Below are 24,002 nucleotides of genomic sequence, written 5' to 3' on the forward strand. Positions count from 1 at the left end.
ATTCAGGTTCTCCAGAGGGAGGCGTCTTGAAAAAGAGACCCAGTTTCGGGCCGGGCGGTAGTGGCACACACCTTTAATCTCAGCACTCAGGAGGCAGAGCCAGGCAGATCTCTGTGAGTTCAAGGCCAGCCTGGTCTACAGAGCGAGTTCCAGGACAGGCAAACTACAGAGAAACCCTGTCTCAGAAAACCAAAAACGGAGACCCACCTTCCCCAGCCAATCTACATGACTGAGAGTAAAGATGTGACAGCTCTCAGATCTGTGGTTTTGAAAACAGGTCATTAGACAAACAAGAAAACCAGCTTTCTTTTAAATGGTTTTATTTGGGAAAAGTGCTTCTTACAAAAGGGCAGCTGCAAAGTACAGAGACCTCGGCCACGATGACTTGTTTTTCTTAAGTGAAAGAACGGGTGTGTTCCGGGAAGCAAGGCAGAGGGACAAATCCGAGCATCTCAAGTTATTTCCGGAAAGAGAGCGCAACAAAATGCAAAGGTGAAATTCCCATCAAGGAACTCTAGCAACTTAACTTCTGCTTGTCTTGTGGGTGGCCACACCCTCCCCTTTCTTTAGTGGGAAATGGGTTTCTTACTACTGCAAACGATCCCTCTAGAACAATCAACACCTCAGTTTGGCATCCACCTGTCTACTTCCAAAGCTCAGGGATGGAATGAGGCAGATACCCACAAAACAAACACAGACTCTCACAACAGGTCCCCTCAAACGAGGACAAAGGTTTTTCCAAAAAGTGCCTCAACTGAAAAGGCTAGACCATAAAACACTTAATACAACGGTGTGTCCAAGACCTAGCTTTACCGATAAGGGGACAAGCAGGTCATTTAACCTCTATGGCTGATCCATTTCTCTAGCAGACAGACAGACAGAGCTACCACTAGCACTGCTATGTTAACAACTACAGACACACTGCTTGGTCCTTTACCATCTACCTGCCACACACGGCTGAAACCACTAATCCACGTCTGCCCACTAAGGCTAAGAATACTGCACCTATGCAGATGGAAAGCTGCTCACATGCTCAATCACGCTCACCACCAAGTCCATCGATCCTTGGGAGTTCACTGCCAACTCTGCATTGATAGAACGCCACTGCATCCTTCATGTGTTTTTACATTTTTCTCATGTTAACCTCAACACATTTGTACCGGGTTCTGGTTACTCAGTAGTAGTAGTCCTTGCGTGCAATGAAACAAGAGCCCCAAACCACAGGACAAGCACGTGTGATGGGATTACAGGGTAGGGACAGGTACAAACCACAAAGGTGCAGATCTCACAGAAACCTCAAGGAGCCCTCCTACATCTAGCGCAGAGAGCGACTTGCCAACTTAGGTCCCTTTTTCCCCAATTGCCCCTTATCCTTGGACCCCAAAGCACACTCAGTGCTTTTTCCTTTGAACCTGGGGTCTCAAAACGAGTGTGCAAAGTCCACGAACACAACCTGGCTGAAAACAGATGGCGCAACAAACCTACACTAACTGTCTGACAGTTAAATTCATGTTACAAAAAAAACTAACTTTAAGATTTATTTTTGTAACTTTTGAAACAGAGAAAACAACACACTCTTAGGGAAAGGTGAGGGGTAGGAACAGGCCCTGGGTAGTGATCACGACAGCACCTGGAGTTTGAGAGGCCTGCCTAGGGGAGCCACACACACTGCGGCTCCGCAGACCAGTTCACACGCCACGCAAAGCTGCTATAGATCCAAGTCATAAAAACCCTCCAGTTCATCGTGAAACAAGTCCCACTCGTCCTCAGAGTCTGTCAGCTCGTCGTCCCCACCTGCAGCCAAAAGCATAAGCAACATCTCGCCCAGCTCAAAGGTGACAACCTCCTCTTCGTCGTCAAAGGGGTTGTTCTCTCTCTCCTCAATGAGCTCCCAGAAGTGGCTCCTCCGTTGGGCCTGTAAGAAACAAGGCCATGATAGGGGTGGCACTGTCGAGCAGTGTCTTCTACCCTGCTGCTTATAAGGCAACCGTGTGGCCCAGCGGGCATGGCGAACCAGACTTCTCGCTTAGTCCACCTTACCAAAGCCTCCCCTCTGGCCATTTGCAGCCAACATCTTGGGCTAGGGCTCTGAGCACTCTCCTTTCCTACCCCTCCCGCTTCTCTGAGGTTAGGACTCCTCTCCTCTAGCCTCCCTCCCAGACCTGAGTGTCCTTCTCCCCTACCCCAGTATGTGCAGGACTCAGCTGACAGTGTGAGATTCCCCTCCTTGAAAAAAACAGTGAGAGTTACCCGGTATCTGCTTGATGTTCCCACTTTCTGTCTCTGTGGCTCCTCTCTACGGCCATCAGGGTACGCATGCTTGTAAAAACAGTTCCCTCCAAATGGGCAGCTCCCACGTCCTTCATCAAAATACCTGCACGCCTTGTTGCTGGAAAGGAAAATATCGCAACCCTTATTCACAGTGGACTTCAGGCCTGTATCGACTTATCACCGGGGCTTTTCTTTAAACAGGGGCAGAACCAAGATGTCTGTGCACAGCCCCCCAAAGATGTGTTCTTAGAAACATGTGCTCTCAACACTGACTAGAAACATCTCTGCTTAAATAGATATGGTTGACCAGCATTAACCCTGAGTGAAAACCTTTTAGAATCCCAATACACAAGAATTCATCAGGCAACTCTTAAGACCTGGAATGAGCTACAATCCCTCCACAGGCTCCAGCCAGAGTAGAGGCTTCCTTGGAACAGTCCCTTGGCATACACCCAAGGACTGGGTTAAAAGCTCAAAGCAAGAACGAACTGGGCAAGCAGTGCTGGGTGACAACAGAAAGCATCCTGGGAAGTAAAGAGAGGGCAGGAAGGAGGTAGGAGCACACAGTGCTGCACTCATCTATCTATCCAAGGGAGCCAGGCTGCTCATACCTCATGGCCTCCTTGTATTTCTGAATGAGTTTCTGCTTCTCTTCTTTCTCCTCCACCCAGTACTCACTTGGAATGACAAAGTTAGATGTGATCCGGCATTCGGGGCAGGACCTGGGAAACAATGAACAGGCTGCAGTGCCAATTCCCCTCTCCAGGCCCACACGCAGCACACACTGGTGTACCGCCTCAGACTCCGACCAATTGACAAGCACGGAAGCATTTTCAGAAAGGGGTCCCACAAAGTCACACCTGACCCTTTCTTTGGAGGGAAGACAAACTCCTTCATAAATCAACTCAATGGCTAGCCAGTTCAAAAAACAAAAACAAAACTTGAAAGTTAAAAAAAAAAACAAAAAACAAAAAACCAACAAAACCAAAAGAAGACATTTCACACAGACTCCTTTCGTTTAAATAAATTTATTTCTTGTAACTTTGCTCTGTTTGGATTGTGTGGCTTTTGTTCAGTTATGAGAACAGTTTTTAAAGGATGGTGGATTATTGGCTAGCTTAATGAATGGAATAGGAGAGTGGAAAATGTAAAATGCCAGGAAACATACATTCAGAGCTAGATACGTTTGTTCACGAAGCCTAAACTGTCTAATCCATTAAACACAATCTCCTCAAAAAGCACGAAGAGTCTACTAACTGATACAAGGGTCTCCTCATTCAAATAAAACAGACAGACGTGCTAACCTAGCAGCTAGCTGGAGTACAAAGGAGAAATCCCAATTAGAACACCGAGGTTCATGATAAAATACATGCATTTAAATGTGGTCCTTCTGGCTGGACGTTGGCACAAGATACTACATTCTTCCCGAAAACAGAAAGCACAAACGAAGGTTGGGGAGGGGTCTCACTTTATGATCTTGCTCTCAAATTGCTTAGCACTTCTCCATTTGCGGATACACTTGAGACAGTAGGTGTGGTTGCAGTTGGACAGGATCCCGAAGCGGCGCTCGCTGGGGTTGGCTTTCTCATAGACCACCTCCATGCAGATCCCACATACCATGTCCTTGCTGCGCTGCACAGCGAAAGAGAGCTCCATGTCCTTCTCATGGGCCTCAATGCAAGACTGGAGGGAGGAGGGAGAGACAAGAGGCACAGTCAGCTGCTGCAGTCCTGAGAGATGCCATAGTCAAAGTAACCCACCGAGACTGTCCCCTGTCTGACATGGAAGAAGGCTTTGTCAACAAGCACAGATCCAGGCAGCCACTGGAGTGCCTCACATCACTATAGTCCCCATGGGGCTCAGCTTCTGGGATCTGGAAAGGTTATCCGATCCCCTGTACCCTAGACCTGGAGAGCTCTACACCTACAGTTCTCCCCATCAAAGACTTTACCAATTTCATTGATGTTTCAGTTTCTGCATGGAAAATAGAAAGCCTTCATTTCAAATCTGTCCAGATACTGAACACTTTGGAGGTGGAGGCAGAAGAGGCAAGAGTTCTACAGGCTAGCCCATGCTACATGAGACCTTGTCCCCAAAGAAAAATAAAAGGTAGTCAGGTGTGGAGGTGCACACCTTTAGTCCCTTTACCCATGAAGCAGAGGCAGGCAGATCTGAGTTTGAGAATAGCCTGGTCTACATTCTAAGTTACAGAACAGCCAGGGTTATGTAGAGGGACCTTGACTCAAAAACAAAAAGCAAATGACAAGAACAAAAAAGATGAACGGTACTGAAACAAATCTGAACATGTACTAGGTGACAATCACGAAGGGGCATTACTTCTGTATCCCTTTAAAGGAGGGTGGTCTCAGTGGTGCATACTTGTAATCCCAACAATCAGGAGGCAAAAGCAGGAAGAACCCCACAAATCTGAGTTACAGCCAACCTCATCTATGCAATGAGCTCCATCCAGGTCAGCAAGGGCAATACCAAGAGACATTGCCCCTAAAAAATTCAAATTAAACACACACAGAAAACACTAAAAACAACTTTACTGAGAAAATTCACAAACCATACAACTCAGCCATTTAATATATACAATTAAATAATTTCTGGTACTTTCAGAGAAGTACAACAATTATCACTTAATATGAAAGTTTTTTGGTTTGTTTTTTTTTGGTGTGTGTGTGTGTGCACCAATGGACTAGAGTTACAGATGGCTGTGAGTCACAAGATGTGGGTACTAGGTATTAACTCAGGTACTCTCAAGAAGGCCAGGCCACCTCTCCACTCATTATCATCAGAATGTGCTCATTATCCTTCACAACCCCATACTCCTAACAGTTACTCTATGCGGACAACCATTATTGTGTGGTCTGCCAAAGCTGTGGCTCTGAGACTAGCTTAATTGACTTATCTATTTTCAAGGTTCCCTGTTTATTTAACTGCTGAGTAATAGTCTGAGTTCTTAGCACCTATTTTCTTTGCCCATCCCCACTCTGAGACTGTATGAATGATGCTCTTATCAAAGGGCACTGGCCACACAAGCCTAGCAACCCACACATAAAGCACCTCAAAACTGTCCTCTGACTTTTTTCTACAAAGGGCTGTGGCCTGTGCAAGCACACATGAAATAAGAAAATTGAGTGTAGGTCTGGAGAGAAGGCTTGGCATTTAAGAGTACCAGGTGCTCCTTCAAAGGACCTGGCTCAATTCTCAGAAACCATAAGGCAGCTCCATAGCTCTTGTTCCAGGGGATCTGACACCTCTGGCCTTTGTTGGCACTACATGCATGTAGTGAACGCACACACACACACACACACACACACACACACACACACACACACAAAATGATAAACCTCTGTGCATCACCTCCGGCAATGTAAACAGGGCAGCACTACACAAACCCAGCCAGATACTCAGAAGTGCTAAGCAGAATTATTAGCTGACCCAGTGATTACAGTTCCAAAGGATAACCGACGCAGGGCCAGCCTGATGTACAGCTTAGTAGAGCATCTACTGCCAGGCTTGACAAGATGACATGCAACCCTTCCCACAATTAGTAAATTAATGTAAAAATAATTCTTAAAGAATATCTAAGATAAAGACACATGTTCACAAAATAGAAATGTTCATAGCACCATAGCAGCCACACCTACTAAAAAAAGTAAAGTTAAAAAAAAAGCAATATGAAACCATCTAAATGTCCATCAAGTAATGAACAAAAAACAGAGTATTGGGGTTGGGAGGATTACTCCGTTGGCAAACTGCTCGGTGTACATACAAGCATAGGCACCTAGGTTTGTTTGGACTCTCTATGCATGAAAGTCAGGCACAGCAATGTGCATTGGCAATCCCAGCACTGAGACATGGAGATAGATAGGCAATCCAATTGGTAAACTCCAGGTTGAGCGAGAGACCTTGCCTCAAAAATTAAGGCAGAGAACAAGAGAGGAAGACACCAATGTTAACCTCCGGCCTCCGTGGAAACATGCCTACATGTAAACCTACCAGTGTGTAATGGCCATACAACCAGCACGCAACCACGAAACGAAGCCCCGATATGCACGCCAACAGGGAAAACCCTGGGAAATCGTGCTTACTGACAGTCAATATACTGAGTGATTCGGCTACACAGATCATCTAGAATTGGCAAAACACCCAGAGAAACAAAAAAGCCATTGTCGCCAGGAGCTCAAGGAAAAGTGGAACAGAGGCTGACTATAAGTGGGTATGATGTTTCTCTGGGGGATGAAAATGACCTTAGAACTGTGGTAATGACTGGAGAATGTTATGAATATACTAAAAAGCAATGAAATATGCATTTCAAAAGAATTTTAAGTAAAAAAGGATGAAGAAACAAACAAACAAAACACCCAGACTACCGGGCGGTAGAGGCGCACGCCTTTAATCCCAGCACTCGGGAGGCAGAGTCAGGAAGATATCAGTGAGTTTAAGGCCAGCCTGGGCTACCAAGTGAGTTCCAGGAAAGGCGCAAAGCTACACAGAGAAACCCTGTCTCGAAAAACCAAAAAAAAAAAAAAACCATTGTCTTTAGGAAGTGTATTGCTATAGTCACTCTTCAGACCCTCTTTCCTTGGCCTCCACAATACGGGATGACAAGGGTACATCACTATGCTCGGTGGGAAGCTGGACTTCTTTGACAAGACCCTACAAAACCCTGGGAGAAACACATCACCACTGATTGGTTCCTCATACTCAGTAACAGCTTCTTTGAGCACTTACTTTTATGTGTTGTGACCTCTGGGCAGCATCCATTGGGTGCAGGACCTGCAGGCCACACATGTCACAGGAGTCTCCGTGGAGATACACACAGTTTTCCCCATAGCGACACTCTCCCACTGCAGCATAGGGGCAAAGCTGCTTCTTTGTCTCCACCGCAGCTGGCTCCTTCTCTGACTCTCCCTTGGTCACTGAGCCCTGCAGGGGTACTTCAGTGCAGGAAGGGGCAGCTGAAAATGTTTAAGATGGTAGTAAAGGTCCAAATACATAAGGCACAAATATGAACTAAGGTAACAGAGAACAATGAAAAAACAACAACAAAAAAACCCCACTTCAATGAAACCTACAGTCAGCCTCCTAAATAGTCACTTGCTTCTCCCCTTGGTTTTTTGAGACAAGGTTATACAGTCCAGACTGGCTTCGAACTTGCTATCTGCCTACCTCCGAATATCTAGTGAAGGAATTACAGGCATGCACCCCCACTCTCCAGCTTCTCCCCCAACCCCTGCCCGCCCAGGTAAGATCTGAATATCCAGGCTGGCCTTGAACTCAGCAATCCTCAGCCTCTCCAAAGCTGGTATGACAGGTGTGTGGCACCAAGCCCGGTTCTGCATGTGAATTTCTTGAGTGAAATGTAATATTAGTAAGTATTGGTTAGTGGGGCACAACAACCAACCAGGAGAATCAGGAGTTCAAGGTCATCCTTCACTACTTGAGGAATCTGAACTAGCAGAGACCCTATGTCAAAAAACCAAACCAAACAAAGGACTGGCAGTGGGCTGAGTGTTAGTTGAACGGTAAAGCAAAGTTTGTCTAGCATGTGCAAAGCCAGGGTTTGAGCCCAGCACCACCAGGAGCAGGCGGGGGACAGCATTCGGAGACACTTCAGTTTTTAAACATGAATTCACTTTATTGGAGTTCAAAAAATTTCTTTGACTTCATCTGTAAACCTTAAATAACCCACTCTAAAGTGTTGACAGTCGGTTAAATCAAACCCTAGAAGCAGGAGAACTGAAACTGAGTTCACGGTGGCCTGTCATTTAGTCCTCTGGCTGCATTTGACAGGGTCCTCACAATACTTACTACGGCCACAGTAGGGCTGTCCGGGGACAAACTCAATGGCATTCACCCAGTCCTCTGAACCTGCTCCGACAGTTGCAAAGTTTGGGTTTCTTGACTCCGCTTCGCCTGGATCCATTTCCGCGAGTGATCCAACTCCCGAAGAGAGACTTGAGGAAGCGGTAAGGGGCGGTTTCGCACTCAGATCTGTAGCAGTCACTTCTTCCTGTTTCAGTGGCTTGCTGTGTTCATATCTGACACACACACAAAAGTAGGCAGTTACTGTTCAGCTACATAGAGCCCCTGGACTCTTCAAAGTCAGTGTGAACACAAACATGACTGAGAAACACCTGAAAACTTGTCAAGATTTAGTCGTATTTATGTGTGTCTCTGAACAAGTATGTGTGAGCTCCACAGAGGCTCGAAGAGGCATTTAGATCCTAGGGCCAGAGTTAACAGGCAGTTGTGCACTGCCTGACGTGGGTGCTGGGATCCAAACTCAGGTCCTCTCAAAAAGCCAGCGCTGTTAACCGCTGAGCCATCTCTCCAGCCCCAGATAACTTTCAGATGGACAGTTTGGCTAGGTAACCCAGGCTAGCCTCCCGATCACTATGTAGCTCATTCTGGCTTCGAATGAATCCTCCTGCCATAGCCCCTCAAACACTGAGACTACAGGCATATCAACATACCTGGCCTTGTCTTTTTCAACCCTGTAGTGCTGTGGATTGAACCCATGGCCTTGTGCATCCAGTCAAGTACTGAGCTATGCCTTCAGCCAGATGTCTAACTTAAGTCTAGAGTGGAGCCCATGACTGTGTGTCTAAAGGCCTCACTGTGATGTCATACTGCTGATCAAAGCATGAGATCAAGACTTAGCAAACTTTACAAAGTCAAGTAAAACTGGATGGTGGTACACACCTACAATGTCAGCTATCTTGGCAAGAGGAGTCCATGTTTGAGGCCAGCCTAGGAAACTTGCTGAGACATTGCCTCAAAACAAAACTTTATTAATGATTCATTTTTTTTATTTTATGCGCATTGGTGTTTTGCCTGCATATATGTCTGTGTGAGGATGTCGGATCCTCAGGAACTGGAGTTACAGACAGTTGTGAGCTGCCATGTGGGTGCTGGGAATTGAACCCAGGTCCTCTGGAAGAACAGTCAGTGCTCTTAACCACTGAGCCATCTCTCCAGCCCCTCAAAACAAAATTTAATAAGGGGTACTTGCATAATCCTAGCATTTGGTCAGCTAAGGCAGGAGGATTATTGCAAATTTGAGACCAACTTGGACTACAAATTGAGTCCTACCGTCTACCCCCAAAAAAAAGGCTGACTAAAAGAAACAAACAAACAAAAGCTAAACATGTTCAAGCAATTAATGTTTCTTCTCACTGCCTAGTAGTAAACATAAGGACTAAGAACTGTGTCATCTACCGTGAAATCAGTATGGATGAAGGATGGTCTCTTTAAGAAAGGAAACTGTTTGGAAATGGACACAAGTTAAGCAGGGGAGCAGCCAGTGTCTCTGCCACCTCTTTGAGGTCTCAAAAAAATGGAGAAAAATCCAAATAAGCAAAACTAAAAATCCTAGTCATGAGGTTATATTCAAGAATAAACAGAATGATCATGAATACATGTAAGACGGGCCCAGTGTCGTAAACCCAGCACTTGGAGGGCAAAGGCAGACATATCTGAGTTCAAGGTCAACCTGGTCTACAGAGCAAATTTTGTCAGTCAAGACTGTCTCCAAAATAATAAATAAGAGCTACATTATCAAATGTACCTAGTGAGACAATTATTCCCTTATAGATCTGCATAGACTATGCTTCTTCTGAAGTGAAAACGGAGCACATACCGGGAAGGATAAACCAGAGCAAGGAAAGAAAGGCCAAGGCCAGCAGGATGGCTCCATGGAACCAGGTACACAAATGGTACAAAGACATTCAGACAAGCACACTTGGGAACACAGAATACAATTCAACTATATTAAAAATAAAGAATACAGCAGTGTGTGTGGGGGGGGGTGTCTTTGAAGAGCATGGACTGGCACACTATGTATAGTCCTCTACCCATATCCAAGTACGAATGGCTTTGACCTTTCTTTTTTTTTTTTTTTTTTTTTTTTTTTTTTTTTTTTTTTTTTCCCAAGACCAGGTTAGCCTCAAACTCAGAGATCTGCCTGGCTCTGCCTCCTGAGTACTGGAATTAAAGGCGTGAGCCACCATGCCTGGTGGTTTTAATATTTTATTTTGGTTTGGTTTTGCTTTTCGTGTCCTGGAACTCACTGTGTAGACCAGGCTGGCCTTAAACTTGAAGAGATCTATTCACCTGCCTCTGCCTCCAGAGTGCTGGGATTAAAGGTGTGTGCCACTATGCCCAGCTCAACACATATCACTTAACAAAATATAAGTTGCATAAAATTAAAATTGTAGTCACCCAAGATAAAGTTGCACTGGGAATACTGCTGTATCCATTAGTTTATGTGTTATCTACGGCTGGTTTTGCATAAGAAACCATATACATGCCTTTGAGTCACCAAAAACTGTACACTCCATCCTGTAGAGAAAGTTTGCCAATCCAGCCTATTCTTACATCTACTAGAATCAAGAGCCACCGACAAGAAACTCTCTGATTACAGGCACTAATTTATAACAGGATGTCACAAAATTGCTGATTCTTTTGGTATGGTGTGCTAAGTGATGAAATAATGCTGAGGAAGCAACTGAGTATCAAGCTTTCTTTCATAGTCTGTCTCAATATAGCATAACTTCCTATATAAAGAACTTCAGTGTGGACTGGCAAGATGGCTCAGTGGATAGAGGTGCCTGCTACCAACCCTGATGACCTGAGTTCAATTCCTGGGACCCACGTGATGGAAGGATCTACTCTTCTAAAAAGTTTCTAAGTTGTCCTCTGCTGGCCACCCTGAGTAGAGTGCTTCACCTTAGCCACACCGTCCCCTCAGTCTGCCCCGTGCTCCACTCTCCACAGCTCTCTGCTGTCCTCAATAGCCCATGCTCTCCCCAAGTCACTGTGGGCCATAACTCAATCGACTAGAACTAGCTTCCGACAAGAAGCCTGTCTATGGCATCTACAGAAGCTGCCCTTTCATCCCAGAGGGCGGTATCCCGACAACACCTGCTCCTCCTTTTAGCACCGTAACAACAAACTAACCATTAGGCTCAGATGTCAAGGGATCCATTTCTGCCCCCTTATAGTTCGTTATGGGGGAGGGACTTACTTTTTGCCCAATCCTTACAAATACAGGTAAGCATCTGAACCTAATAGCTGACTATCAGTGTGTGTGTGTGTGTGTGTGTGTGTGTGTGTGTGTGTGTGTGTGTGTGTGCGCCTGTCTGTCTGGACACATCTATATGTGGCTGTGATACTGACTACAAGTGTTACATAGACAGTCAGATACCATACCATCATTCTATCTCTCTATCCATCCATGTATCCACTCTTCCATCCATCTATATGTAGCTGTGATATTTACAAGTCTTACCTAGTGTGATATGTATGTATGTATGTATGTATGTATGTATGTATGTATGTATGTATCTATCTATCTATCTATCTATCTATCTATATCCATCCATCCACTCGTACGTGGCCATGGCTACAAGTCTTACCTAGTGTGGGAATTTCAAGCATATCCAAGACTCTTCTCCAAAAGTGGAGCCCACTACCTCTTCCCTTCAATGTAGCTGGACTTATTTTGTCCAGACATTTGTGAGAGTTGACAGTGTGTGACTCCTGAGACTAGGCACTGTATAAAGGCACTGTAGCTTTCGCTGAGCCCTCTTGACTGCCAGCACTGGAGGAAGCTGTCTGCCAAGCTTTAAGGACATGACAGCAGCCCGAAGGAAAGGTCCACCGGCAAGGAACCAATGTCTCTCTGAGGAGCCATATCACAAGTGATTCCCCATCTGTCAAGCCAGTAGATGACCGTCACCCTGGCCAAAGTCCTACCATCCCCTAAAATTCTCTGAACTAGAACCACTCTGATTGAAGGCCTCCAGAGAGGCAATAAATGCTCACTGTCTTAACTCGCTACATTTGAGTTATTAATTAATTTTTTTCTTTTTTAACATTTTAGAGCTTTATTGGGAGTGGGGGGAGAGAGAGGGAGAGGGAGAGAGAGAGAGGAAGAGAGAGGACAGACGGAAGGAAGGAGCGGAAAGGAAAAGAGTTATTAATTTAACAGCAGGCAATAAATAATACACGTAGACATCTTCTGACCTGGGAAGATCTGCCTTATTCAATTTCTACATAGAACCCACAACTGCTAACAGATCAGGTGCCAGGATTATGACAGCAATACCATGCCTACTGGCAGAGATTGCTTAGTAACAAATCCCTGTTGGTGTGCAAATACTTTAGAGGTATTCCAGGAAGCATTTTCCCTAGAGCACTCCTCCCTAAGCTTAGGTTGTTTCCTGAGCTGAGGCTGTTAAATAGTTTTAGACAAACGGGTGAGGATGAGGTGCTGGGTTTCAGCCCCAGAACTTAACAGGAAGGGGTAGGTAAGGGACTAATGCCCCACTCTAAATGCCTAAAACCCATCTCACTCATACTTCACACTAAGAGGACAACTAAATAAAACTAACTCTCAGTACAAACTTCACACCAACCAACCTTTGCCTTGTTTTCCTCCCCTTGTTTGAGACAGAGTCATGCTATATAGTCCTGGTTGGCCTGGAAACTTACTATGTAGACCAGGCTGGCCTCAAACTCACAAGACATCGGCTTGGGCTTCATTTTTGGTTTGTTTGTTTGAGAGTTTTTTGCAATAGAATCCAAGCTGGCCATGACAATCCTTGTGTCTTAGCTTCCTAAGTCTTGAGATTAATAGGCACAGACCAACACATACAAATTTACCTTCACCACACTTCCCTAGATTGATTTCTGCCAGTGTATTAACATTCCTAGGAACTATTATTTCTCTTCTTCAGCAGTACCTGGGACTGAACCCGGAATTTTGACATTCTAGGCAAGTATATCACCGTAAGGCAGCCTCAAACTCACTCTCCTCCCACTTCAGTCTCCAGGAGGGGGTCTAAGGCATGGCCACCACAGTTCTTTTCAAAGCCTAAGTATTTTAGAGTACTCTGTATAATGCTGCTAGAATTATATATACAAAGCTACTAGAATTATAAATGTTCATTTCTTCCTCAGCCCACCCTTGAAAAAAAGCCAGTTTATAAACAAACCCTTACCTGCAGCGGTCTCCATAAACACAGTACCCTCTTTGAAAATACTTGCACGCTACACCATATGGACTGTCAGAGAGGTCATGAGAGTATCGGCAGTTATCTCCTTCCTTACAAACCCCATGCATAAAATATCTGTAAGACAAAGAACCAAAAAACTAGATTAGATTAAAAGACTAAAGAACTCTCAAAGAATTCATTACCACCACATTCTCCTTGTATGTTCACAACTATCGAATAAACACATGAAATCAGTCTAGGCCGGGCAGCCAGGAAGACCCATTTGGGTCTGCAGTAGACAGCATAGGGATCAAGACGCCTGCCCCAAAAGAAAGATGTATGCTTACACAGGATTCCTGTTTTTGGGGGGTGGGGGTGGGGGTAGGGGATGAATTAGGGCCTCATACACACAAACACTCTATCACTGACTGAACTGTCTCCCCAGCTCCCCCAACTTACAGATTTTAAACGTTTATCTTGTTCCCTGAAGGTCAACTCTGACCACTGTCCTCGGTTTACAGCCCTAGAGGGTTAGCTTCGTATTTCCACTAACTTCGGCTCCTAACCATGATTATCTGCAAAGCACATCAAAGATAACAAAACCACAGAGACACTTTCTAAGTGTCGGGCTACCATTTATATTTGACTTTGTCAAGGAAACAATTTGAATTCTTTAAAACATGAAAACAAGCAAAATTAGGCCAGCAATTTTAAGGGATTACAGGCAGGCATGATTAGCAGTTTCTAGATACCAACAAACAGCAGCACCATCACCTGAGCATTTGCTAGACCTCTGAACTAAGAGCCGACCAGCCCTACCTAGTCCTGCACTGTGGGTGAGGGCGTGAAAAGAGTTATTTGTAGGTCCGCCTTCCATCTACACACTGCTTCTGCCACAGTCCATTTTCCTATCCCCTTCATCTCTGAGCAGGCATGCCGGAGGAAGACAGTGACTTTCTTGGGTGTCAATGTGGTTGGCCTCGCGGGACTCTGCTATACCCGTGGGCCACAGCTATGTGGAGAGAAGAGCAGTGGAGACAGTTCAACACATTCCACATCCCACTGAATTGAATGTTATAGGGTATACAGGAGAGCTGAATGCAGCTCAGTGTTAGAGTGTGAGCTTTGTATAAGACTTGTGATCCCCACAACAAAATAAAATGAAGAAAAAACAGCCTAGATTCAAATGTGTCTGAGTCTACACAGATTACCTGCAAAAGCAGAAGGTAAGAGAAGAAAAAGCATCCACATCTTGTTGGAAACTGTTTCAATTACCAAGATCCTACACCCTAGAATTGCAGGCTATAATAAAGCCTAAGAACTCAGTAGGGCCAGGCACAGTGGCGCACGCCTTTAAGCCCAGCACTTAGAGGAGTCAGAGGCAGGTGGATCTCTGAGTTCGAGGCCACCCTGGTCTACAGAGAGTTCTAGGACAGCCAGGGACTGAGAAACCCTGTCTCAAAAAAACAAAACAAACGAGCAAACGAGAACTCAGTAGGAAGTAAAATTATGCACATAACTAGCTTCATTTCAACTGTCTCAAGTCTAACCTGACCTAACTCAGGTGTAATTAGTCAACTATAGTTTTATTTTCTGCAAGCTTTAAAGGGCCTGAACTCTATAGAACTCCCTTTTAAAAAACTATTAAAAGTATTTATCAGCCGGGCTGGTGGCACACGCCTTTAATTCCAGCACTCTGGAGGCAGAGGCAGGCAGATCTCTGTAAGTTCAAGGCTAGCCTGGTCTACAAAGCAAGTTCCAGAAAAGGTGCAAAGCTACACAGAGAAACCCTGTCTCGAAAAACCAAAAACCAAAAAAAAAAAAAAAAAAAAAAAGTATTTATAATGATGTTAGAAACAAAGCTGGATGTGGTTGGCTCATATTTGTAATCCCATGAGGCTGAAGCGGGAAAACTGCTGAGTCTCAGCTCACCTGAGTGTTTAGTTTTATGTAATTACATGCCTCTTCTGAGTGACACTAGCATTCTGTAATACGAACCATAACCAGAATTATAGAGCCAGGTGAGGGTGCATGTCTTTAATCCCAGCAGAGGCAGCTAGATGTGTCTCTGTGAATTTGAGGCCAGCCTGGTTTATATTAGTGAGTTTCAGGTCAGCCAGAACTCAAAAAGGAATTATAAATAGCCCACACAGTGAAATCCATTTTTTGTAAATCTCAGACATCATGAGATGGTACAACCTTTAACAGACAACAGGCAAAGAAAAGACAATGTACTTCCAAGAATTTCCCCCAAAACCAAAGATGGAAGTACTTTTTTGCCATTGTAGTGGTATAAGTCCACAATCCCAGCACTGAGGGGGTGGATGCAGGCATTCATGGATGGTCTGGGTGTATGAGGAGATACTTTCTCAAAAACCAGAAGGGGGGGGGAAGGGATGATATGATAACGTGGTGCCAAGACTGATGGCATCAGTTTGATACCAGGGATGGACATGGGGACATGACTCTTATAAATTGCCCTCTGACACCACACACACACACACACACACACACACACACACACACACACACACACACACACAAAGTCTGTGGATGTATGTAGCCCAGCCAGCAGAGGGTTTAATCTAGCATGCACAAAGTTCTGGGTTCAAGGACTAGTAAGATTTCCACAAAAGCTAAAACTGGGCAGGTCGGTGTACTCTGTGCAATTCCAACACCAGGGTAGGTGGAAGCCAAAATTCAAAGTCATCCTTGGGTACCTACAGAGTATAGAGTAAGGCTGGGCTGCATGAGACTTTGAAAAAAGAAAAACGTAAGCGTACACCTCTTTATTTTAGAGGGGAAAACAAGGGGTTGGAGATGGCTCAGCAGTTAAGAGCACAAACAAACTACTACACACTACTCTTGCAGAAGACCTGAGTTGAATCCCCAGCCCCAAGTCAGATAGCTCACAACTGTCAGTATTACAGCTCCAGAGACCCTGCAGGTACCTACACTCATGCACACATACCCACAAACTGACAATTAAGATAAATCCTAAAAACTAAAAACAAATGGCTGGGAATACAGCTGAGTTGTAAGGTGCTTGACTGCATGTAAAGCCCTGAGTTCAATTCCCAGCACAGGAAAAGAAAAAAAAAAAAAAAGAAAGAAAGAAAAGAAAAAAGAATGAACCAAACCCGGTTCCTCTGCAAGACCATCCATACTCTAAACCTAGTCATCTCTCCACCCATCCCGATACTTTTTTCTTTCTTCTTGAGACAGGATCTCACTATGTATACTGAGATCTGCCTGCTTTGGCCTCCTGAAAACTGAGATTGACAGTGTACATCTGGCTCCGTAACCACATTCACATGGATGGATGGACACACACACAAAATAGAGATAAATCTTGCCATTATGGTCTACACAGTGACTTCCAGGTCAGCCAAGGCTATGGTGAGACTCAGTCTCAAAAAGCCAATAAATAAATATTAACTGTCTTCGAGCTGGGCAGTGGTGGCCCACGCCTTTAATCCTAGCACTCGGGAGGCAGAGGCAGGTGGATCTCTGTGAGTTCGAGACCAGCCTGGTCTACAGAGTGAGTTCCAGGAAAGGCGCAAAGCTACACAGAGAAACCCTGTGTCGAAAAACAAAACAAAAGAAAAAAAAAAGAAAAAAAGAAAGCCTGGAAACCCTGTCTCAAAAAACCAATATATATATTAACTGTCTTCATCCCACACCCAAGGCAGCTAGCACCAAGGACTGACCTCACAGCATCTCTCTAAAAGATGAAAGCCTGCCTGTTGGTGGCAGCACAACACAGCATAACAGTTTCTCAGCAGAGGTATTTGTTTCTTAGGCAGCACAAACAAAACACACGGATAATTTCAGGAGCATTAATAGTAGCTGAGGAGAAAGCGAGACTGAGCAATTAAAAACAAACTGTGAAGCCGAGTGGTGGAGACGCACGCCTTTAATCCCAGCACTCGGGAGGCAGAAACAGGTGGATCTCTGTGAGTTCGAGGCCAGTCTGGTCTACAGAAAGAGATTCAGGACAGGAACCAAAACTACACAGAGAAACCCTGTCTCGAAAAAACAAAAAACAACAACAAAAATGAACCCTGAGCTGGGCGAGGAGGTCTATGCCTTTAATACCAACACTGACTGGGAGTCGGAGGCAGGAGGATCTGTGAATTAGATAGAGGCAAGCCTGGACTAAACAGAGGGAAGAGTTCCAGGCCAGCCAGAGCTACACAGTAAAGGTCCCGGTCTCAAAACAAAGAGAATATCACTGGGCTAGTGAGTTGGCTCAGTAGTTAAGAGCACTGGCCGCTCTTGCAGAGGACTCAGGTTAGACGGCCAGCTCCCATGGTGGCTCACAACCATCTGTAACTCCAGTTCAGTGGCTCTTAAGCCCTCTGCCGGCCTCAGTGGTCACCAGGCATACACATGGTACAGAGACATACATTCAGGAAACACTCATACATTAAAATAATCTTTTCAAAAATTAAAAAACAGCGGCTGGAGAGATGGCTCATCCATTAAAAGCACTAGCACAATTCTTAGCACTCACATGGTGGATCACAATCGTCTGTAACTGCAATCCAATGGGATCCAAGGCTCTTTTCTGGCATGCAGCTGTACATGCAGACAAAACACCCACATACATGAAGTACATAAATAAATCTTAAAAAACAAAACCAACATTCTTATCTAAGCAAGTCACTTTAAAGAGGAATACTCCCTAGGTATAGAAAATAGCCTTCCTTTGGGTGCAGAGATGGCTCAGTGGTTAAAGCACAAAGGGCTGTTGCAGTTTGGTTCCTACCTGAGGCAGCTCACTGTAACTCCAGTTCAAGGGGGAACCTGATACCTTCAAGAGCACGAGTATTCATATGCAGACACCCACACTGCAGCACATTCTCTCAGGAAACATACTGAAATATTTACAGTAAAGGTACATCTCTGCAGTGAACGCACAATGCACACGCAGTTTATTTGCTGAAAGTCTGAACAAGGTAGTCCCAGAAAGATAAGCATGTTCTAACAGGTCCTCTCCCTTTAGCAACTTCAAGTGTACTTTTAAAAAATTCAAGCCGGGCGGTGGTGGCGCACGCCTTTAATCCCAGCACTCGGGAGGCAGAGCCAGGCGGATCTCTGTGAGTTCGAGGCCAGCCTGGACTACCAAGTGAGTTCCAGGAAAGGCGCAAGGCTACACAGAAAAACCCTGTCTCAAAAAACCAAAAAAAAAAAAAAAAAAAAAATCAGAGTGGATGCAGGAATGTTTGTAGGTAAACAATTCTTACATTTAAAATTTTATTTATTTTTATTTTATGTGTGGGTATTCTGCCTGCATGCTGTATCTGCATTGTATGCTAGCAGTACCCATAGGGGCCAGAAGAGGACGTCAGATCCTCTGGAACTGAGTTATAGTCAGTTGTTAGCCACCCTGTGGGTGCTGAAAAGCAGACCTGGATCTTCTGTAAGAGCAGCAAGGAAGTGCTCTAACCACTGAACCATCTCTCCAGCCCTGTGTACTTTTTTTTAAAATAAAGGCAGAAAATTATTAGTCATATAAGAGTTCTAATTTTAACTGTATCAACAGGAACTGTAGCATTATAGCTATGCAGGGCACCGAGGAAAACCCTGCAGGTAAGATAAAACAGAACTCTGCTTCTCTCAAAGCTCAGTCTAAAACAAAGATTTCATAGCTGTTACTCCTCTGTTCAAAGGAGAAAGACTTTAAGAGAGGTCACGATGGCAACTAGCACAAAAAACAATGTCAAAGCACTTAAGCCTAAAGCATATCGAATAACCTGTGGATTCTAGTAGGCTGCTCAAGATATCATCCTGCCTCAACCTACTCACTAGCTGGAGAACAGATGTGTGTAACCATGAAGGCCTCTACATGCTACCACAAGAGACTTTACAAATTTTAAGATAACTAGTCTAAGCAAAAGCTATGGAGAAGACACTTTGATACTAACTAGTCCTCAAAAGACAGAGGCAGGAGGATCTCTGGGAGTTCAAGGCCAGCGAGTGCTATGTAGTGAGATCCTAAATTCCTGATGCTTTACCTTCACCTCCCAAACACTATTACAGCCGTGGGCCATCATGTAAAACTTTTAAGCTTGGCCGGGCGGTGGAGGCGCACTCCTTTAATCCCAGCACTGGGGAGGCAGAGGCAGAGGCAGGCGGATCTCTGTGAGTTCGAGGCCAGCTTGGTCTACAGAACCAGATCCAGGAAAGGCGTAAAGCTACAGAGAAACCCTGTCTCTAAAAACAAAACAAAACAAACAAACAAACAAAAAAACAACCCAAAAACAACTTTAAGCTTGTATCTTGTTTGTTTTGTTTCTAACTTATTGCATGTGTGTACATGGTAGCAGATGTGCCACGGTGCATGTGTAGAGGTTGGAAAACAAGTTTTTCTTCCATCTTGTGGGTTCTGGGGAATCACAGCAAGCACTCTTGCTACCCAAGCTAAGCCATCTTGCTGATCCTACGCCTGTATCCTTTTTAAGCTCTTCACATTGTTTTCTCAAAAAGTTTACCTCAGCTGGGCAGTGGTGGCACAGGCAGGCAGATCTCCAGAGTGAATTCCAAAGATACAGAGAAACCATCTTGGACCATATTTTCTGAGACTGAACCTCCCCATGTACCCTAGGGCAGGCATATAAACTGTCCCATTTGCCAGGCTAGTCTAGAATTCAATTTTCTTCTGTCTTAGCCTCCCCAAGCCAGGGGGATATTTCAAGAAAATTGTCGTTTGTACGCAAGGCTAGGGGAGGAATCCAGATGTTTTCCACCTTATTGTTTTAGATATAGGTGTTCTTGTGGAAGCTTCACCTCAACTCTCCTCCCCCATCTCTCTCTCTCTCTCTCTCTCTCTCTCTCTCTCTCTCTCTCTCTCTCTCTCTCTCCAAACTGCCTCATCTCACAAAGCCCGCCAAACACAGCTCTAGAGATGTTCAAGACCACTCCCACAGGGTATTACTGCCCCCCAGAAGACACGTGGTTTTTTTGGGTCTCTTCCCTCTCTGGGGGCCGGAAAATCATGCGGGAGCATTTCACCCATTAAACTTGGGCTTTTTCTTAATTCAGTTTGATTTGGTCTGATTTGGATTACTGATTTGGTGAAGAGCCTTTTCAACAGGGTCTTCCACTGAACCCAGAGTTCACAGAGAGGGCTTTCACAAGGGTGCTGAGGATCAAATTCAGAACCTCACGCCTGAGCTGGAAGGTCTTTACTCTCTGAGCCATCTCTCCAACTCCAAAGAAACTATCTCATTAGACATAAACAACTGCTCCAGGAGCACATAGAAAACTCCACTAACTCAATGAGCCTCAGGGAGCTGGGCTTGGCCCATGCTTGTAATCCAGCACTTAAAATCAAGGTCATTGCCTGGTGCTGGTAGCACATGCCCTTAATCCAAGCACTCCGGAGGTAGAGTCAAGCAGATCTCTGAGTATGAGGCCCGCCTGGTTCCAGGTCAGCCAGGGACAGACAGAGAAGCCCTGTCTCAAAAACAAACAAAAATCAAGGTCATTCCTGGCCGAATAGGAAGTTTAAGGTCACCATGTGCTGAATAAGACTCACTTTGTTTTTAAAGACCCTAAACTGGACATGGTGGTGCAGGCCTTTAATCTCAGCACTGGGGAAGCAAAGGCAGTTAGAACATTCCAGGACAGCCAGGGTTACACAGAGAAATCCTGTCTCAAAAAATAAAAAAAATTTAAATTTTAAGAAGACCCTAAATGTAGGCTATAAGAGATAGTCTGGAGCGGAACTAGAAAAGAGGAAACAGATAAAGTAAAAGGGAAGCAGGGAGCCATGCTTGTAATCAATCTCAACCCTGGAGATAGAAGCGGAAGGATCACGGCGTCCCAAGCCATTCTGAGCTACCTTAGCTTCGGCATCACACGCCACACACACACACACACACACACACACACACACACACACACACACACACACACACACACGCCTCAAAAGGATAAAGAAGGATGGTGTCCAGACGCCCTTGCTGATAAGTGATGGCTGAGTTTGACTCCTGGAACCCACATGAAAGTGAAAGGCACTGAAAGTGTCCCCTCTGACCTCCACAGGTGCTCTGTGGCCCGGGGGACAGCCTCCCACAGACATATCATACACACACCGATGATTATAAGAAAAAGGAAAATGTTGAAACTTTACATAGAAATGTAAAGTTGGGTCTATTGCAGGTATTTGACAGGATGATAAAGATGATAATGGGTATTCAGAACTATACTAGATGAAGATGGTAGATGAAAGAAAAAAAATCAAGGCATTTAAAATTTCATATCAGCCCCGGTGGTAACTTGTTATCTCAGCAATGGGAGGCCAGAGGAAGATGGAAGTTCAAGGCCAGCGTGATTACATTACATTTCTAGTACAACCGGGGCTGCAAAGCTGGAACTTGCCTCAAATTAAGACCGAAGGATAGAAATTCTTCCGTTTCGGAGTTAATACCAACAGCAAGTTCTTCTGTAGGAATAGCCTCTTGCATTTCCGTATAAACTGTCCTTGTGGGGTGAAAAGTGGTTTTTTTTCCCCCCTTTGGATTTTTTTTTTTAACCTGATAGGAAAGCTTACAATCTTTCCTGATGGCTAAATCAATATAGTCGGGTGTGGTATCATCACACGCCTGCAATCCCCGCACTAGGGAGAGGCTGAGGCAAAAGGATTGCCGAAAATTCTAAGGCAGTCAGGACGATATATAGGTCAACCGGGCTACACAGCAAGGCTGTCTCAATAAAACACCCTCGTCCCAATCGCTAACACAACAAATACCCTCCATCATTTATAGCTGGTTAAAAATTTTACATGCGTATTGTATAACCGCCACCTGATCATTTTTCGAATAATTCCGTCTCGCTTACCAAACCAGAACCAAACCTCTCTCCTAGGATCTCCTTTCTCGCAAAGAGGAACGCCGCTCAAAGGGACAGTAACAATAATGGCAGTTCATAAAATCGAGGGTGGAGGAGGCTAACGCCGGCTCCGAACGCTCGGTTCGGAGACAAAGCTCGGAACCGCCAGCCACCGACTACATACAAAGGAATACAAAAGCGGCTGCTCCCGGCGGGGCGGGGGTGCGCGGCGCCGAGAGCAGAAAAGACGTTACAAACGGATGGCCGGGCGCGGAGGCCCCGGGGCCGGCTGAGCTCGCCGGGACCCTCGGGGGGTCTCAGGGCGCCTCGGAGGGTCGTTGGGAGCCCGACTCGCAGTGGCGAGCTCGCGCCGCATCCCCGAACCTGTGGCGATGGAGGCCGGGGTGGGGTACGCCGGGTCTCTCACAGCACGCACCGGAGCGCCGCTGGGTGAGGGGAGGTGGCGGCACTGCCCCGCAGCCCGAGCCCGCAGTCCACAACCCGCAGCGATCCCGCGGACGACCTCTGCGGGGGTTGACGTAGCGATGCTCGGCGGGCGACCGCTGCAGGGACCCCGCGACGCCCGCCTCCGCCTCCTGCTCAGCCCCGCAGCCCCCGCCCTCCGCCGCGCCACGCAACGTCCTACCTGCAGGTGACCTGTTTCGTCCAGCCGCCGCCGCCGCCGCCGCCGCCGCCGCCGTCGCTGCCGCCGCCCCCTCCGCCCACCCCCGGGGACAGGGCAGCGACTGTGGGGATAGGGGTGAGGGAGGCCGCTGCCACCGCCGCCGCTGCCGCTCCTGCTCCTGATGTTGTGGCTGTTGTTCCGGGAGCCGCAGCCTCCGCCATTACTGTTTATCCCACACAGCAATGGCCCCGGAACTTCCGGGATCACATAGTTCCGGTCCGGCTGAGAAGGAGAAGACAGCGAAGGGAGGGGAGGGGAGGGAGGCTGTGGAGCCCGAGCTCCTCTCGGTCCCCGCGCCGCGTCGCCGCGTCTGCGGGCGCTCGGGCCTGGGGAACTGCGGGCTCTGCCGGGCGCCCGCGGCCCTCCCCCCGGCGATGCTGATTGGCGAGCCCTCGGGCTCCGCCCTTAAGGGGCGGGGCCGCGCGCTCTAGACAGGTGTGCTGGGATGCTCCGGATCCTAGCCATCAAAGGACCACAAACGAGAGCCGACCTCAAAGCAATGGCTGGTGAAGAAGAAGGTGCGGGGGAAGGCCTGGCTGTGTGTCTGCTCTTTCCCTAGTATGAACTGGATACCTATTGTGTTGGAATCTGTTTTCTTCTCTCTCGGGAGGACAGTAGCCCCTATCTCACGGAGACTGTCAGAATCCATGCTGATGGAAGTGCCAGGCAGTCATTGGTGGCAGACATCTGTAATCCTGGCACTCTGAAGGTTTAGGCAGCAAAATCGCTGCAAGTTCGAGGCCAACCCAGGCTACATAGACCCTGTCAAAATAATAATAGTAATAACGTAATTAAGTAAATAATGAATTATGTGATGTATCCTATGTTTGCAATACCAGTGTTTGGGAAGCTAAAGGAAAAGGATCACAGGTTTGAAGCCAACCTGGGCTACCCTGCAAGAATCTGTCAATAAGCATATAGCCTTCAAGGGCATGTTCCCAAAAACTGGTTCCCTGCAACTAAACCCGTTCTCCCAAAGTTTCCACCACTTTCCAAAAGTCCATCAAGTTACGAATTCACCAACAGATTAAGTCAGTACTGTCATGATCCAATGATTTCTCCAAAACTGTCGTGACGGCATTGACCAAGGAAACCAATACTACAATACTACATTACATGAACTTTTTTTAAGAGCATTCTCTATCCAAAGCTCGCTCGCGCTCGCTCTCTCTCTCTCTCTCCCCCCCCCCCTCTCT

General features: G+C 46.0%; 1 protein-coding gene across 5 annotated transcripts; it reads right to left on the minus strand.

Moving 5' to 3' along the window:
• Positions 1–303: 303 nt before the first annotated feature.
• On the minus strand, positions 304–23,144 carry Mkrn1 (makorin ring finger protein 1). Of its 5 annotated transcripts, none has more exons than XM_052720480.1 (8): positions 22,768–23,144; positions 13,290–13,418; positions 8,095–8,324; positions 7,015–7,241; positions 3,740–3,954; positions 2,950–2,993; positions 2,251–2,389; positions 304–1,915 (listed from the first exon to the last, which is right to left on the minus strand). In XM_052720480.1, the coding sequence occupies exons 1-8, from the start codon at positions 22,965–22,967 to the stop codon at positions 1,777–1,779; spliced, it is 1,323 nt and encodes a 440-aa protein (XP_052576440.1). In that variant the 5' UTR covers positions 22,968–23,144; the 3' UTR covers positions 304–1,776. The 5 variants fall into 5 exon arrangements, with proteins under 5 accessions (XP_052576440.1, XP_052576436.1, XP_052576438.1 ...); XM_052720476.1 differs by having other exon boundaries at positions 2,883–2,993; positions 22,768–23,141; XM_052720478.1 differs by lacking the exon at positions 22,768–23,144 and adding an exon at positions 22,558–22,720 and having other exon boundaries at positions 2,883–2,993.
• Between the last annotated feature and the right edge of the window lie 858 nt (positions 23,145–24,002).

This window comes from Peromyscus californicus, unplaced genomic scaffold (genome assembly GCF_007827085.1).
Source record: "Peromyscus californicus insignis strain IS unplaced genomic scaffold, ASM782708v3 Scaffold_6__1_contigs__length_162567912, whole genome shotgun sequence".
Lineage (NCBI taxonomy): Eukaryota > Metazoa > Chordata > Mammalia > Rodentia > Cricetidae > Peromyscus > Peromyscus californicus.